General features: G+C 44.8%; 1 protein-coding gene across 8 annotated transcripts in view; it reads right to left on the minus strand.

Annotated features, from left to right (window-relative positions):
* TSNARE1 (t-SNARE domain containing 1) overlaps positions 1 to 12,526 on the minus strand; it is a 461,283-nt gene that overhangs the window by 351,081 nt on the left and 97,676 nt on the right. For 7 of the 8 annotated variants that reach the window (XM_040547413.1, XM_040547407.1, XM_040547408.1 and 4 more), the window contains one exon: positions 8,145 to 8,267. In XM_040547413.1, the coding sequence (XP_040403347.1) occupies positions 8,145 to 8,229 (85 nt within the window). In that variant the 5' untranslated portion in view covers positions 8,230 to 8,267. Of the gene's footprint in view, positions 1 to 8,144; positions 8,268 to 12,091; positions 12,204 to 12,526 lie in introns of those variants that run through there. The other variant, XM_040547410.1, reaches the window with a different exon arrangement.

Consider the following 12,526-nt stretch of genomic DNA (forward strand, 5'->3'; position numbering starts at 1 on the left):
GATTTGCACAAGAGCGATAGCAGATGTGGTCAAGACTGGGAAGTTCATGACTTCAAGTCCAGAACATCAAAATTTAAAAAGGTTTTCCCCTCACGTCAAAAAAAAAAGAGTATTCCTCATTCAGTACTGAAAGCCAGTGGTCTGCAGCTCCTGGGCTCAGTATTTTGGACAGGAAAGAAATAGGAATACATTTGTCAAATGGGAATTATTTCCAGCATGTGAAATTTTATAATAGATTGACTGTTAGGTATCAACTAAGTCTAAAACAAATTTGTGGTTCTCCACTATAAAATGCACACCTTAGTTCTGTATTATAGAGAGGTAAATAATGACATAAGCTTATTTTTAAGAGAAGAGCTGATGAGAAACCTTTCCAACAGGGTACTGTGGGGTAGCCACGGATGCAATGGTCACGTTCGGGTGCCTTGTTCGTCTGTCCATCCACCCGTCTGTCCGTCCATCCATCCGTCCGTCCATCCATCCGTCCATCCATCCATCCATCCGTCCATCCATCCACTCACCCATCAGGCTCACTTACTCAGTATGACTTTTTGCTGGATAATAGCACCCCAGACAGAAATTCTGCAATAATAAAAACACGTCCCCGAAGCAACACTGCTTTAACAGAAGATAATTAGCAGAATATAAAGTTTGCTTTGCAGCCCGCAATCAGAGTTTAGCATTTCACAACCAGCAAGGCACAGTGGAGGTGCATGCGTGGACCTGACGCCTGCCCCAGCAGGGCTCAAAGAGAAATGCTGAGGTAGCATCACCTCATCTGTGCTAACAACCTGTGCTGTGCAAATGTCTGATTCACACCCGGGAAACGTCTGGGACCAAGCAAAACCATGCCAGGTACTATTTTAGTTTGCCTTTCAATGTTCAGTAATTTCCATTCCCAAATTTACTGGGGCTGCTACAGCAATAGCAGAGGAGACAGAACCTACGCTTGGTCACTCGCTGCACATTCACGTCCTTGTGCTGATCCGACCTAAGACAGATCAAGCTGAATTTCATTCCAACCTCACTTGGTTTCCTGATGTGAACATACGAATCAGAAATGAAAAGACCTTCTAGCGAGCTGTAAGGGCAGCAAAAACTGCCAGCACCTTCCAGAGAACAGGACAGGGAATGCGACGAGGAGTGGATAAACCTGTGCCAGCAGTGCCAGCCTGCTCCTCGATGCCACCTTTTCCAGTGTAATTCCCATCAAGTGCTAACAGACTAATACGCAAGGTCACTGGAGGAATCCTGCTGCGGCACACAACTCCATTCCAGCTGGGTGTCCTGCTTCAGGAAGACTTATTTGTAGGCAGAGTGCAAGAAAAAATGGTTTCTGATCCAAGCATCTGATATTGCCAAGGTACAAAAACAGAGGCAAAGCACAGGGTGCAAAAGCAGAGGTATCCCAGAAACTATGAGGAAGGCTCAGAGTGCTGGCAAGAATTTAGTAATATAGGCAAGCACTCACTGATGGCTTGTTGGACAAGGGCTCTAAAGCAAAGACCACTCTGCTTTCTTAAGTAGAGACATGATTTTGAGAGACTGAGAGAGCTGGCAAACATGAATAGGATTGCACTGACAGGATGAGAGGAATCTCAGGAGCATCAGTATCTCCTCCAGGTCTAAACAGCTTAAACAAGAACAGCTACAAACTTGCTGCAAAGTGATAGTTAAAGGGGAGTGTTTAATTGTAAAGAAATGCAAGTTTTAACAAAATTTTCTTTGCTCTTTTGTGAGACGAGGAAAAAAAACTTTGGTTCCTGGCTCTGCCAGAGCAACCAGAAGCAAAGGCACTGAGCTGTATTAATTTCAGGAGTTGAAACTAAAGCCTAGGACAAGTCTCTGCTCCAACGGGGAAACGCATCCACCTGGAAAGATGTCCCAAGACGACAGGCTCGTGGCCAGGTACCCACTAAAGGAACCACCAGCACCTTCATCCTGCTCTGCATTCTCCACCAAGGTACCCATACGATGAGCAGACCGAGGGGAGAACGTCTTCTTCAACTACTTCTAATTTGCCTGTAATCAAGTGGAAAATGGAGCAAGCTATTCTGAGAGGATGAGATGTTTAAATGCATTTCCAGCTGAACGCTGCCCGAGGACAAGATTGCGTGTTTGTTTTCTGGTTTTCCACTAAAGATTGGGAGCACCGGGATGATTTTCACATGGTTACAATAAAATGGCTTTGCATGGGGAAGACTAGCAAATAAAACAGCTAGAGAAAAAAAAATAGTTTATCTTTACCCAGCAGTTTATTTCTATTTTGTTTTGTTTAAACTGCTATGAGGTGGTCAAATATTTCATTATTTACTTATTTATTTCAATGGTGTTTTCTGGTTTTGCTAGTTATTTAAATAAATGCATAACCACCTAACTTCCCTGAAATACCAAGATTAGAGTGAAACATTTATTATAATGTTAAAATTGCCAGAAGGGATAGGGCAGAGGTTTTCAAAACAAACAGTTTCAAAGTTGATTCGTGTATCAAAGTTAATTCTCCTGGCAATTTGTTTTGCTATAAAACATGTTGTTCATTATTCTTTAATATGTTTTCATATGTTTTGGCTTATTAATTCATTAAATCATTGCTAAGATCTCTAAGAAGTGGATGTAAAACAGAGAATATCCCCTACATTTCCTCAGATTGGACTAAGGAAACAAACATTTAATGTTGGGAATACTGCACAATAGCAGAGAAACGATATGAAACACTTCCTCTGTAGATATTATAAGAAGGATTTTGAAGTTGTCTAGTGGGACAGATCATCTTATGATTTTTAGTATTGTTTGCATCTAGACTTGGACCAGCACTTCATTTCAGGCCAATTAATGATTTGATTAATATGACACTCGAGCCCTCTAGACGTCTGTGTCCCTGTAAATTCAAGAAAATATGACAGGAACCAAGACTCGGAAGTGAAAATCAATCATTAAGACTCGCACAAACTTTTTACACAGCATTTGACAAGCCGTTTCATTTTCAGTGTTGTATAAAATAGAAGACGTACCACCTTCTTTACAGACCAGTGAGTAACTTGTGAGTAGTATTTGTGAATTACCTACAGCTGGCAAAAAAAAGGTGCTGCAGATGGGCACACTTCTAACTCTGTCTTTCCATTCTGCTGTTGATGGGACTCCATCCCAAATACATACTTTGGTTATATCACTGAATGTGACCAAGTCGCAATGCAATCGTTCAGATTTAAAGGCTTTAACTTTGGTGGAAACAAACAAACCAACAAACAAAAAACCTTTAATGTTGCATCAATCTAAAGTTCTGAGCTCTAAAAAAATAAAATTAAAATGTGCCAAGGCTTTATTCTTGCTTTGTTCCACCACCGTTAACTCTTTCTTCATATAACGATTTATACCAGGGAAGCTTAAGCTCATGGTTGGATCCTTCATTGCTCCAGTGAGGAACATGCCATGGTCAGATTTAGAGCATCTTCCACACCCTTTGGATAGCTCTGTACACTGCAGCAATGAGATATTTCAGTGTTCCTTTAACAAAGCACTGTAGGTATCGAAAGTCACTTGGGAAGTTCATGCTAAAACAAAACCGCGCTCAGGTCCCAATAAAGCAGAAGCATTAACCACCTGCTGTCTGTTAATTGACCTCGGGGACTCGTTGTGTGTTTAGGAATCCAAGTGCTTCGGCGCACTGCAGGATGGAGATGCGAAGCTTGGCGGTGGGATCCTTCCCACGCTCTGCCATCAGACCTCAACCCACGCCAGGAGGGAGCGAAGGAACACGTGGTGGTCAGGCCACAATGCTGGTTCGTACACCTGGTGTTGAGTTCGGTCTACAGAACATCCACCCCAGCTTTGGCCATCGGTCCCGGGTCTCCATCAGAGCTCCTGCCCCGTCCCCACCCCACCAAAGTGCCCACAACCGATGTGAGCACCTCCTGCCCATGCAGCACTCTGCGACTCCACCATCCTGGAGGCAACAGTGACCCTCAAGGTGTATTTTCTTCTGAACCACTTTCCAAAACTGCCTGGGAAAGAGCAAAATAGGATTGGACGGGCACAGAGAGGACGGCAGGATGGCCCAACCACTTGACGGGAGAGCTAAGAAAATTATAGACCCAATTCCTGGAAAAATATTAGCAGAAATTATATAACAATGAATTGCTAAGTATCACAATGATAATTAGGTGATAAATACCCAGCGAACGCTGCCAAGAACAAGGTGCACAGACCAATCTAATTTTGTTCTTTGACAAGACAGCCAGCCTAGCAGGGAAGCAGGGAGCCGCATGTGCGATATATCTTGAGTACAACCCTGGCCAGTGTCCCGCATGAGATCCTCACGAGCAACCAACCAAAGAAAAAATAGTCTAGATGAAGTCACGGCAAAACTAAGCACTGACCCAATGCTCCCGTGAGCACACCTGGAAACATTACACCTCTGGAACATGAAATGACCTGTTCAAATCCGTCCTGTAATGGCCAGTGCACAGTAAGGTTAATAAAAACAGCATTGAAAAATTCCTGGCTTGCGGCATTTTAATTCAAGCTATTTGAATTCCCTGACCTCTGTGCCTCCCTGCGTACAGCAGATTTTGTTCATTCTCCCCAGAAAAAGCCTGTTTTCGGAAGGATGGGTCTAATATGGCAGATGTTGCACACTTGAGAATTCAGGATTTAATTCCTACTGCTGCACGGCATTTGGTCTCCATTTATTTCAGATATCACACATTATTTTTTAAAAAATCTTTTGAAACACTTTTTTTTTTTTTCCATTCTCAGGTTTAAATCCTGGATATCCAGCAAAACCATTAAAAGCAGAATTCGAACTGGAGTTGCCCAACACCTAACTCTAACTCCCCATGAAGCTGCCCCTGGGATTCCTCCATAAAATTCTGCAGACGGACCCTGCGGATTTCGCTAATTAGGATGGGGAACAAGGGCGACCACTGCAGCGCCCGACAATGAGCTGGAACTCCATCCACCATCGCGGCAGCCCGGGGCCAGGGGAAGCCTCACTGTCATTCCCATTTCCTCCACGGAGCAGATACAACCAAGACAGACAGGTAAAGGCCACCCTCCTGTTAGTAATGTCTGGTATTTTATTTTTAAAAAGCAAAACCTGAGGCCTCTTTGTTCTCTTTCACGAAATTAAAGAGTTCAGAAACAAAATCCCTGGTGATTTTTACTTTTTCCTCATCCCACGGTCTGACCACTTGCTATGAAGAGCCTCCGGCTCCTGAGGTGAGCCGGGGCCACCGAAACCCGCTTGTAACTTCCATTTATTGCATTATTCATTTTATTACAGAAAAGCTATTAAGCAGCAGCATCCCCATCACTTCTGTTGTTGAAAGATCCCAGGGTTTTCTCTTGTATGCCTGAACATTTCTGCTGAACCACATGCTACAGCACCTATCTGCAGGGATGCTGGTACTTTTTACTTATTTGTTTACTGGATATAGCAAGAAGAAGGGTTTCAGAGCACACGCCAAACATGTCCATCGAGGTCTGCCCCGCTGTGAGCAGACATCCATACGGCAGCAGGAAGGCCATGGTCTTTTGTTCCAGCCATACCATGAGGTAATGCAGAGAGCAGTTTTTCTTAGCAAGGCAGTCATCCATCTTTGGGAAGCAGGAGGCGTAAGATGAGCTCTGCGTTGACCCTCTCCTGACACTTAATGACAATATTTGGGGGTACTACAACAGAAGACGCTTGGCAGGTACTACTCAGTCTCCCACGGCGAAGGGGCATGGAGAGTTATTTAGGCTGAGAGAGCTCATCTCTGGTTCAGACACACAAAAAGGAGAAAAGTTTCTCCGAGTTGCCCTTGGCCAAGGAAACAAGTCTTTCTTTCTTTTCAGAAATGCCTTTCTGCGATGGAATACAGCGAAGTGAAGTGCCTGCTCCAGCCTTGCAATCCCTTCCATAGCCAAGGGTCCCAGGTGCTGTTGAACAACTCCGTGACCAAGCTTTGCTCACCAGGAAAATCAGCCCTGGAGGACCTGGAAGACTTGGCCATTGCAACACCACCCAAGACCATGTGTGCGTGCACGGAGGGAAAGTTTCTCACCTCTGAGATGCGAGCTGACAAGTTAAAAGGCTCTGGACAGGCAGCTGAAATGGTTTCAAGATCATGGTCTTAAGAAAGCTGATGTTTCTATGTCAGCTACTTTTTTGCAATCCACTGAGGGTTGTTCAAACAACGGGCAAGCTGGGCTTGATGTGGTACCTCTTCAAATACTTAGGAACTTGCAAACATCTTGAATTATTCTCTGCATTTGCATTAAAAATAGTGATCATTTTGTACAGCACTGTAAGTATTCCTGTGTTTGGGGTGTTTTTTTTGTGGTTTGTTTTTTTTTGTTGTTGTTTTGTTTTTGTTTTTGTTTTTTTTTTAATCCAAAACCACAGTGCACTGAGATCCATCATTTGTCTATTCCAGATTTTGATTCTCTTTTTGTATGGTTCTTTCATTGTGCCCAAGCATCCCATTCTTCCTTGCTTTTATGCCTTTAATTTTGCCTTGTAGAACTGCCTAAAAACCACTATTTAAAACTGAACAGTCAACTCACACTTAATTCAATACCCTCTCCCTCTTCAAAGGGAAAAAAAAAAAAAAAAAAAGATAATTGCACCAAAACTCATAAGAAAACACAAAACCATGAGAAACCTTTATGCTTCTTTTATAGATCCATCCAGGGGGAACAGCTATTTGCAAAACAATGAAGCATTTCCCGAAGAATATTTGCAACCTTGACAACTTGGAAACCAAGTCAGGCTGCCTTAATGAACAGCACCGCCGAAACCAAAGGCAACGTAAGAGAGGGGTGGTGGTGATGTTTTTCCCAGGTGCAAAGCAGTAACGGACCGTGCTAGCAGTAACTTTGCCGTGCTACAACGTCCCCTTTCCTGATGCTTCTGCAAAGGTCTGAACCCTCAGCTGTGTCTCCGCAGCAGCCACTGCACCCTCACCCTGCTGTGCAGGACAGACCCAGAACTAAAACTAAACGCAAAAATACGCTCCAGCTCTCAGGGCTTGCTGAAAGTCAGGCTGCATTAAACCAGATCTGGCCCTACAGCAACTCCCTATCTGGACCAGGATGTGGTGCAGTTGGAGACGTGGCCTTAACTGCCCATGCCCACATGGGCTGGCTTCCATCCTTCTCGAACAGTAGCTCAGAGGTGGGCAGGATGAGACCTCCTTTCCACCTCCAAGCACGAGCCGGCCCTGAATCAACAGGGACGATGGCATGCTTGCAGTGCCTAACGAACACTAATTATTCTACCTACCGTTCTTCTGGCAAAGGATGCCTCCTACAAGAAGAGGACACAGTAGATCCAATGCCTTCGACCCACCAAAGCAGGAGGTTATAATCATTAGCTGAGCCCTGTGTTACGGCAGTTACACTAGGAATATGCTTTTATGAAGCACGGCTTTGCCCTGTGCAGCGGAGACCATTTCATATACAAAGGCTGACATCTGGATGCTTTTTCTCTTTCTACTTTCGCATTCCTAGAATCCTTTGTGGGAAGGAGGGAACAAGAAAAGGAAGTATGTCTGGTGTTCACTTAAAAACATCCCACAAAACCAGAATCTGCATTCATTTGCAAGTCGCTGTTTATGGTTTCTGCATTCCCTGAGGAGGTTTTTATCCCCTGTTGCCATGCTGGAGTGCATTTTGCAGATTAAAGCAGCCTCCCCAGCAGTTAAGTTGTGCCCGGTGGAATCACAACCCTCTTCTCCTTGGACCTTACCCCATCTATTCCCATCACCAGTGCAGCTACAACTAGCCAGAGAACAACCGTTTGAACCAACTTCTTGCTGGGGAAATGAGGAGAGCCACAAACAGATGTAGAAAATGTGCTAAATTCCTTCTCCCAATCCCTCAAAACACCTCCAAAACCCTCATCAGTGTCGCTTTTCCATGGCAATTGGCAAGACACACTGAAACCTCAAGACCTGAGCACGGTACGATGTTGCGCCCCATCATACAAATCAAACCCAACAAAAGTTTGGTTTTCACCTTTGAAAATCTGTAACAGAAACAACCTCTGGAGATAGCCTGATATGTATACAACAGCCACATTGAACATCATTCAGTAAAATCTCAATTTTTTAAAAAAGAGGAAGTCTGGTAGAATAAATTACAGCAGGGGATCAATACTTTACCGAGAGGTTGATAGCCTTGTCTCGAAGGGCCTCCAAATGGGTTCCTGCTCCCAAATCCACTCCCGTCAATGGATCCATAAGACATTTTCTAGATAGCAACGGATGCAGGATTGTACTTTAAACCTAAGAGAACAGAGAAAAAGACAGATATAACACTGTTAAAAGTCAGTCAAATCCCACTACTCTAGGTGGAGGAGGGAAGGCAAACGAAAAACAAAAGGCCTATCTCCAAACTTCAGGATGCCCAACCACAAAACAAAACTAAAAACTAAAATCCAGGTTTCCTGGACTACAGATGATCTTGGGGGTGACCACGTCATTAGATCTCTCTCAACCTTACTTTCTCCAGTAATAAAGGGCAACGATTTATCTGTTTCAGCCATGTCAAGACTAATTCCTCGCTGTTCACAAAGTGCTTTGAGATCTAGAGATGGTAGGCATAGACTAGGCACTTGATCAAAACCAGGTAATGCTGTCTTCTGGAACATTATTGCTACAGAGCTGGTGAGGAGTCTATCCATCATACCACAGTCTCGATTAGCTCTCAAAAGAGACAGCTTGCTGCTGTATTGTAAGCTCCTGGACCTCTAGTATAAATATTGGAGCCAGGGTTATTTTTCCTTGCTGGTTTTAAAAAAAAGAAAAAGAACAAAAAAAAAAAAAAAAAAAAGAAAGCAGAAGCAGCTACAGGGTCTAAGGTAGCAGGAGCAGACTGAAATCAGTACAGCACTGGCAGGGGAAGGCTTCTCCCCCTGTTCCACTTCACTGTCTGCAGGCCTCGTCTCACCATGAGCCACAGACACCCTCGAGCAAATCATCGGGGTTCCACGACTTCAATATAAAAATGCAGCCCAACACTAAGGCATGGAGGTGACAACAGCAAAGGAAGAAAACGGATAGATGTGCCACATCAGAAAGGGCATGATGCAGGACCAAACCCAGCTGCTGCTTTCTTGTATCAAGGCTGGGAAAAAAATGCCCCAAACAGGGAAAATTGGGAGGAGGAAGGTAGGGGCTTACTCAACAAAAAAGGGCCCCTCATGCACTTCATTCTCATTTTTAATTTCAGAGTTTCAAAATTAAAAAAAATAAAATAAAATAAAATAACAATACTGCTGAGGAGAGCCAGACAGAGGGTCTATAGGACTAAAGGAAGTCACTAACCGTCCTGTCTTAATTGGGCAAGAAACCTAAAAGAGGATGAAAGTGCATTTGCCTTGGGAGAAGAAGGGGTGGGAGCTGGATGTACCAACCAGCTGAATATATTAAGAGAGTAGCAAATCCAGAGCGCAGCTTCCCACCCAGCCTCAGTGCACAGCATACACACATAATTGGCATCTGAGGGTGCAGGTACCTCTAGCACATAAATCCTACAGTTTAGGAAAACAGCCTTCAGTCAGCAAATGAAGTAAACAAGAGCAAAAGTTAAAAGAAACCACCTGCGAACCAAGGGTTAGAAAGACACTAAACGACACAGTAGTCAATCGTGTCAAGAAGGTAAAGCCACTGTGGTGGTTTTACCCAGCTGGGCAGCTGAGCTCCACCACAGCCGCTCTCTCACTCCCCTTCCTCAAAGGGAAAGGGGGAGAAAATACGATGGAAAGGGCTCAAGGGTTGAGATAAGGACAGGGAGATCACTCATCAATTATTGTGACAGGCTAAACAGACTCAGAATACGGAGACTAATGACATTTATTGCCTATGACTAACAGGCTAGAGCAATGAGAAACTAAAAGCAAACTAAAAACACCTTCCCCCCTTTCCTTCCTCTTCCACCTCCTTCCTCTCAGCAGCGCAGGGGAACGGGGAATGGGGGCTGTGGTCAGTCCCTGTTACTTCATCTCCACTGCTCCTTCATGGCGTGGGCTGCCCATAGGCAGCAGCTCTTCAGGAACTGCTCCCACACAGCTCCGTACCACGGGGTCCGTCCCCCAGGAGCAAACTGCTCCAGCACGGGTCCCCCACGGGCGGCAGCTCCCCCCAGACCCCCTGCTCCTGCGTGGGCTCCTCTCCACGGGCTGCAGCTCCGGCCCGGGGCCTGCTCCTGCGGGGGCTCTCCATGGGCCGCGGCCTCCTCCAGGCCACATCCACCTGCTCCACAGGGGGCTCCTCCACGGGCTGCAGCGTGGAGATCTGCTCCATGTGGGACCTGTGGGCTGCAGGGGGACAGCCTGCTCCACCAGGGGCCTCTCCACAGGACACAGGGGAACTTCTGGCTCGGCTCTGGCCAGCAGCGGGTCCCTTTTGGAGCCGTCTGGAGCTGGCTCTGATCTGACATGGGGCAGCTGCAGGATTCTTCTCACAGAGGCCACACTTGCAGCCCCCACCACCAAAACCTTGCCACATAAACCCGATACAGCCATATGCATTGTAGAAGTATAATCTATGATGCCTTGATGGAAGTTCGTCACAACCACTGAACAATAGAAGGATCAGATGAAGATTCACTTGGGAAGTCTGCGATGGACTTGGGAACACATCCTGCCTTTCCCAGGTCTCTTGTCAGCCCACAGCTACAACAGTAACACAACCTCCGCTGCAAAATGCAACCCAAGACCTTACCTTCCACCTGGGAAAAGAAGGACACACAGAAGACAGTTACAGGAACAGTTCTGGGCAGGGATAAGGTGTTATTTTATTTTATTTATCTCTCAGTGTGGCTACAGATTCAATGTGCAATAAGCAGGGAAGGGAAACAATCAAATGGTTGGAAAACTGCCTCTACTCAGAGGTTGATCCTGACCTACCCTTCCTTTTTACAGATGCACAAGGGGAAGCATATGGTGCCACAACTTCCCCAAGGTCACATACAACAAATGTGGAGCAAAAGTCTACATCGTGTTGTAAGATGACTTGATTACAACTGGGCAAGCGTTCTCTGGCAAACAGTGAATGTGTCTATTTTTTCCCCAACAGAGTGGCGTGAAAGGGGGAGAGGAGGAAGGCATTTACAGCACTCCAAACGTTTCATGTTGATTTTTCATTTTCAAAGCTTGTTTCCATTTTAAAACTTTTTCTCCCTGAAAAGGGAGAAAAAAAGAAAGAAACAAAATATTTTGTTTTCATTTAACCAACCTTTATAGAAGCAACCACCTCCCACCCCATCCTACTAAGCCATTGAAATATCCCTTATTCACACAGCTCCGGAACCACACTCCTACCCCATAGTAAAGTATTCACAGAAAAATTTGAGAGCAGATCTGTACACCTTCCCTTTGATTGGCAATAAAAGCATTTCCCTCCCCATCCCCATGGCACCTCCCAATTCTTTTGTCTACAGCTCCTCAGGGAGGCTTGTCCAACTTACTGTGACAGGCAGGTGACTTGCTGTGAAGGCAGTTCATGCAAATTGGAACAAGCGCTGCCTAACATACTAGATACAGAAAAAAAGGGAAAAAATAAGAGATTTGATCACAGCTTTATCCCATAACCTACAATGGGAATGAAAGAACAACACCCAAGCCAGACCAAAAGATCATCCACCCCACCACAGGCATGTATGTGCATTTTAATGACATGTAACTATTTCTTGCTGTCCATATCCTGTAGAAATCAATCACTCAGTTAGTATATCAGAAGGACACAGGACCCCAAGGAAGGGGTTGGTCTTTGTTTCATGGACTGGGAAAGCTACTACCAGCAGGCAAACTTATTTAAGGAGTTCCCCTATGCTCTCCATTTAGCAGGACATTCAGGTGGCCAGCATTAGTAACAGCAGAAGACCAAAAAAAAAAAAAAAAAAAAAGTGTGTGTGAAGATTGCAGCATGGAAGATAAGAAACAGACTACAGAGTACCGTAAGCAACTTAGATGTTTCTTTAAAGTCAAGAGGTGCAAGACCAGATGATGCTGGATAGATGAGCTCGAAAAAGCAAATGAGAAGATACAGTAACACAGAAATGGGACATAGTAATAAAGAAAAGATAGGACAGAAAATAAATACTGAACTGCTTTTTCAGTAGGTCAGATCGATGTTTGCTACTGAACCGTCCCCTCAGTACACAGATGGCTTGGGGTGGGTAGGAGAAGAAGGAGTTCTTCGTAAGTTGTAGCTTCCCAGTTTCATCCTGGAAGAAAAAAAAAGCTGAGCTCTCCAGTTTTGCTCTTGGGTTTTCACATCTGTCATCAGGTGGACAAGTCTACAAATGTGTTCTTCACGAGGCACCAAGTGTGTCCTTTAGCCTATCTTTACCTGAGGAATGGCACAGTTGCCACAAAGCAGCATGTTTCTGTTTATTACTCAGCTCTGAAATACTAAAATCATGTAGTTTGGATAATAAGTACCTGGCATGAATGAATGCTGGAGGTGGTGAGAGCAGCAGCACTGCAGCTCGACCACCACTTTGATGATGAAGAAGTGCTTTGGGGGGGGCTTCAGAAGTG

The sequence above is a fragment of the Cygnus olor genome, chromosome 2 (assembly GCF_009769625.2).
Source record: "Cygnus olor isolate bCygOlo1 chromosome 2, bCygOlo1.pri.v2, whole genome shotgun sequence".
Lineage (NCBI taxonomy): Eukaryota > Metazoa > Chordata > Aves > Anseriformes > Anatidae > Cygnus > Cygnus olor.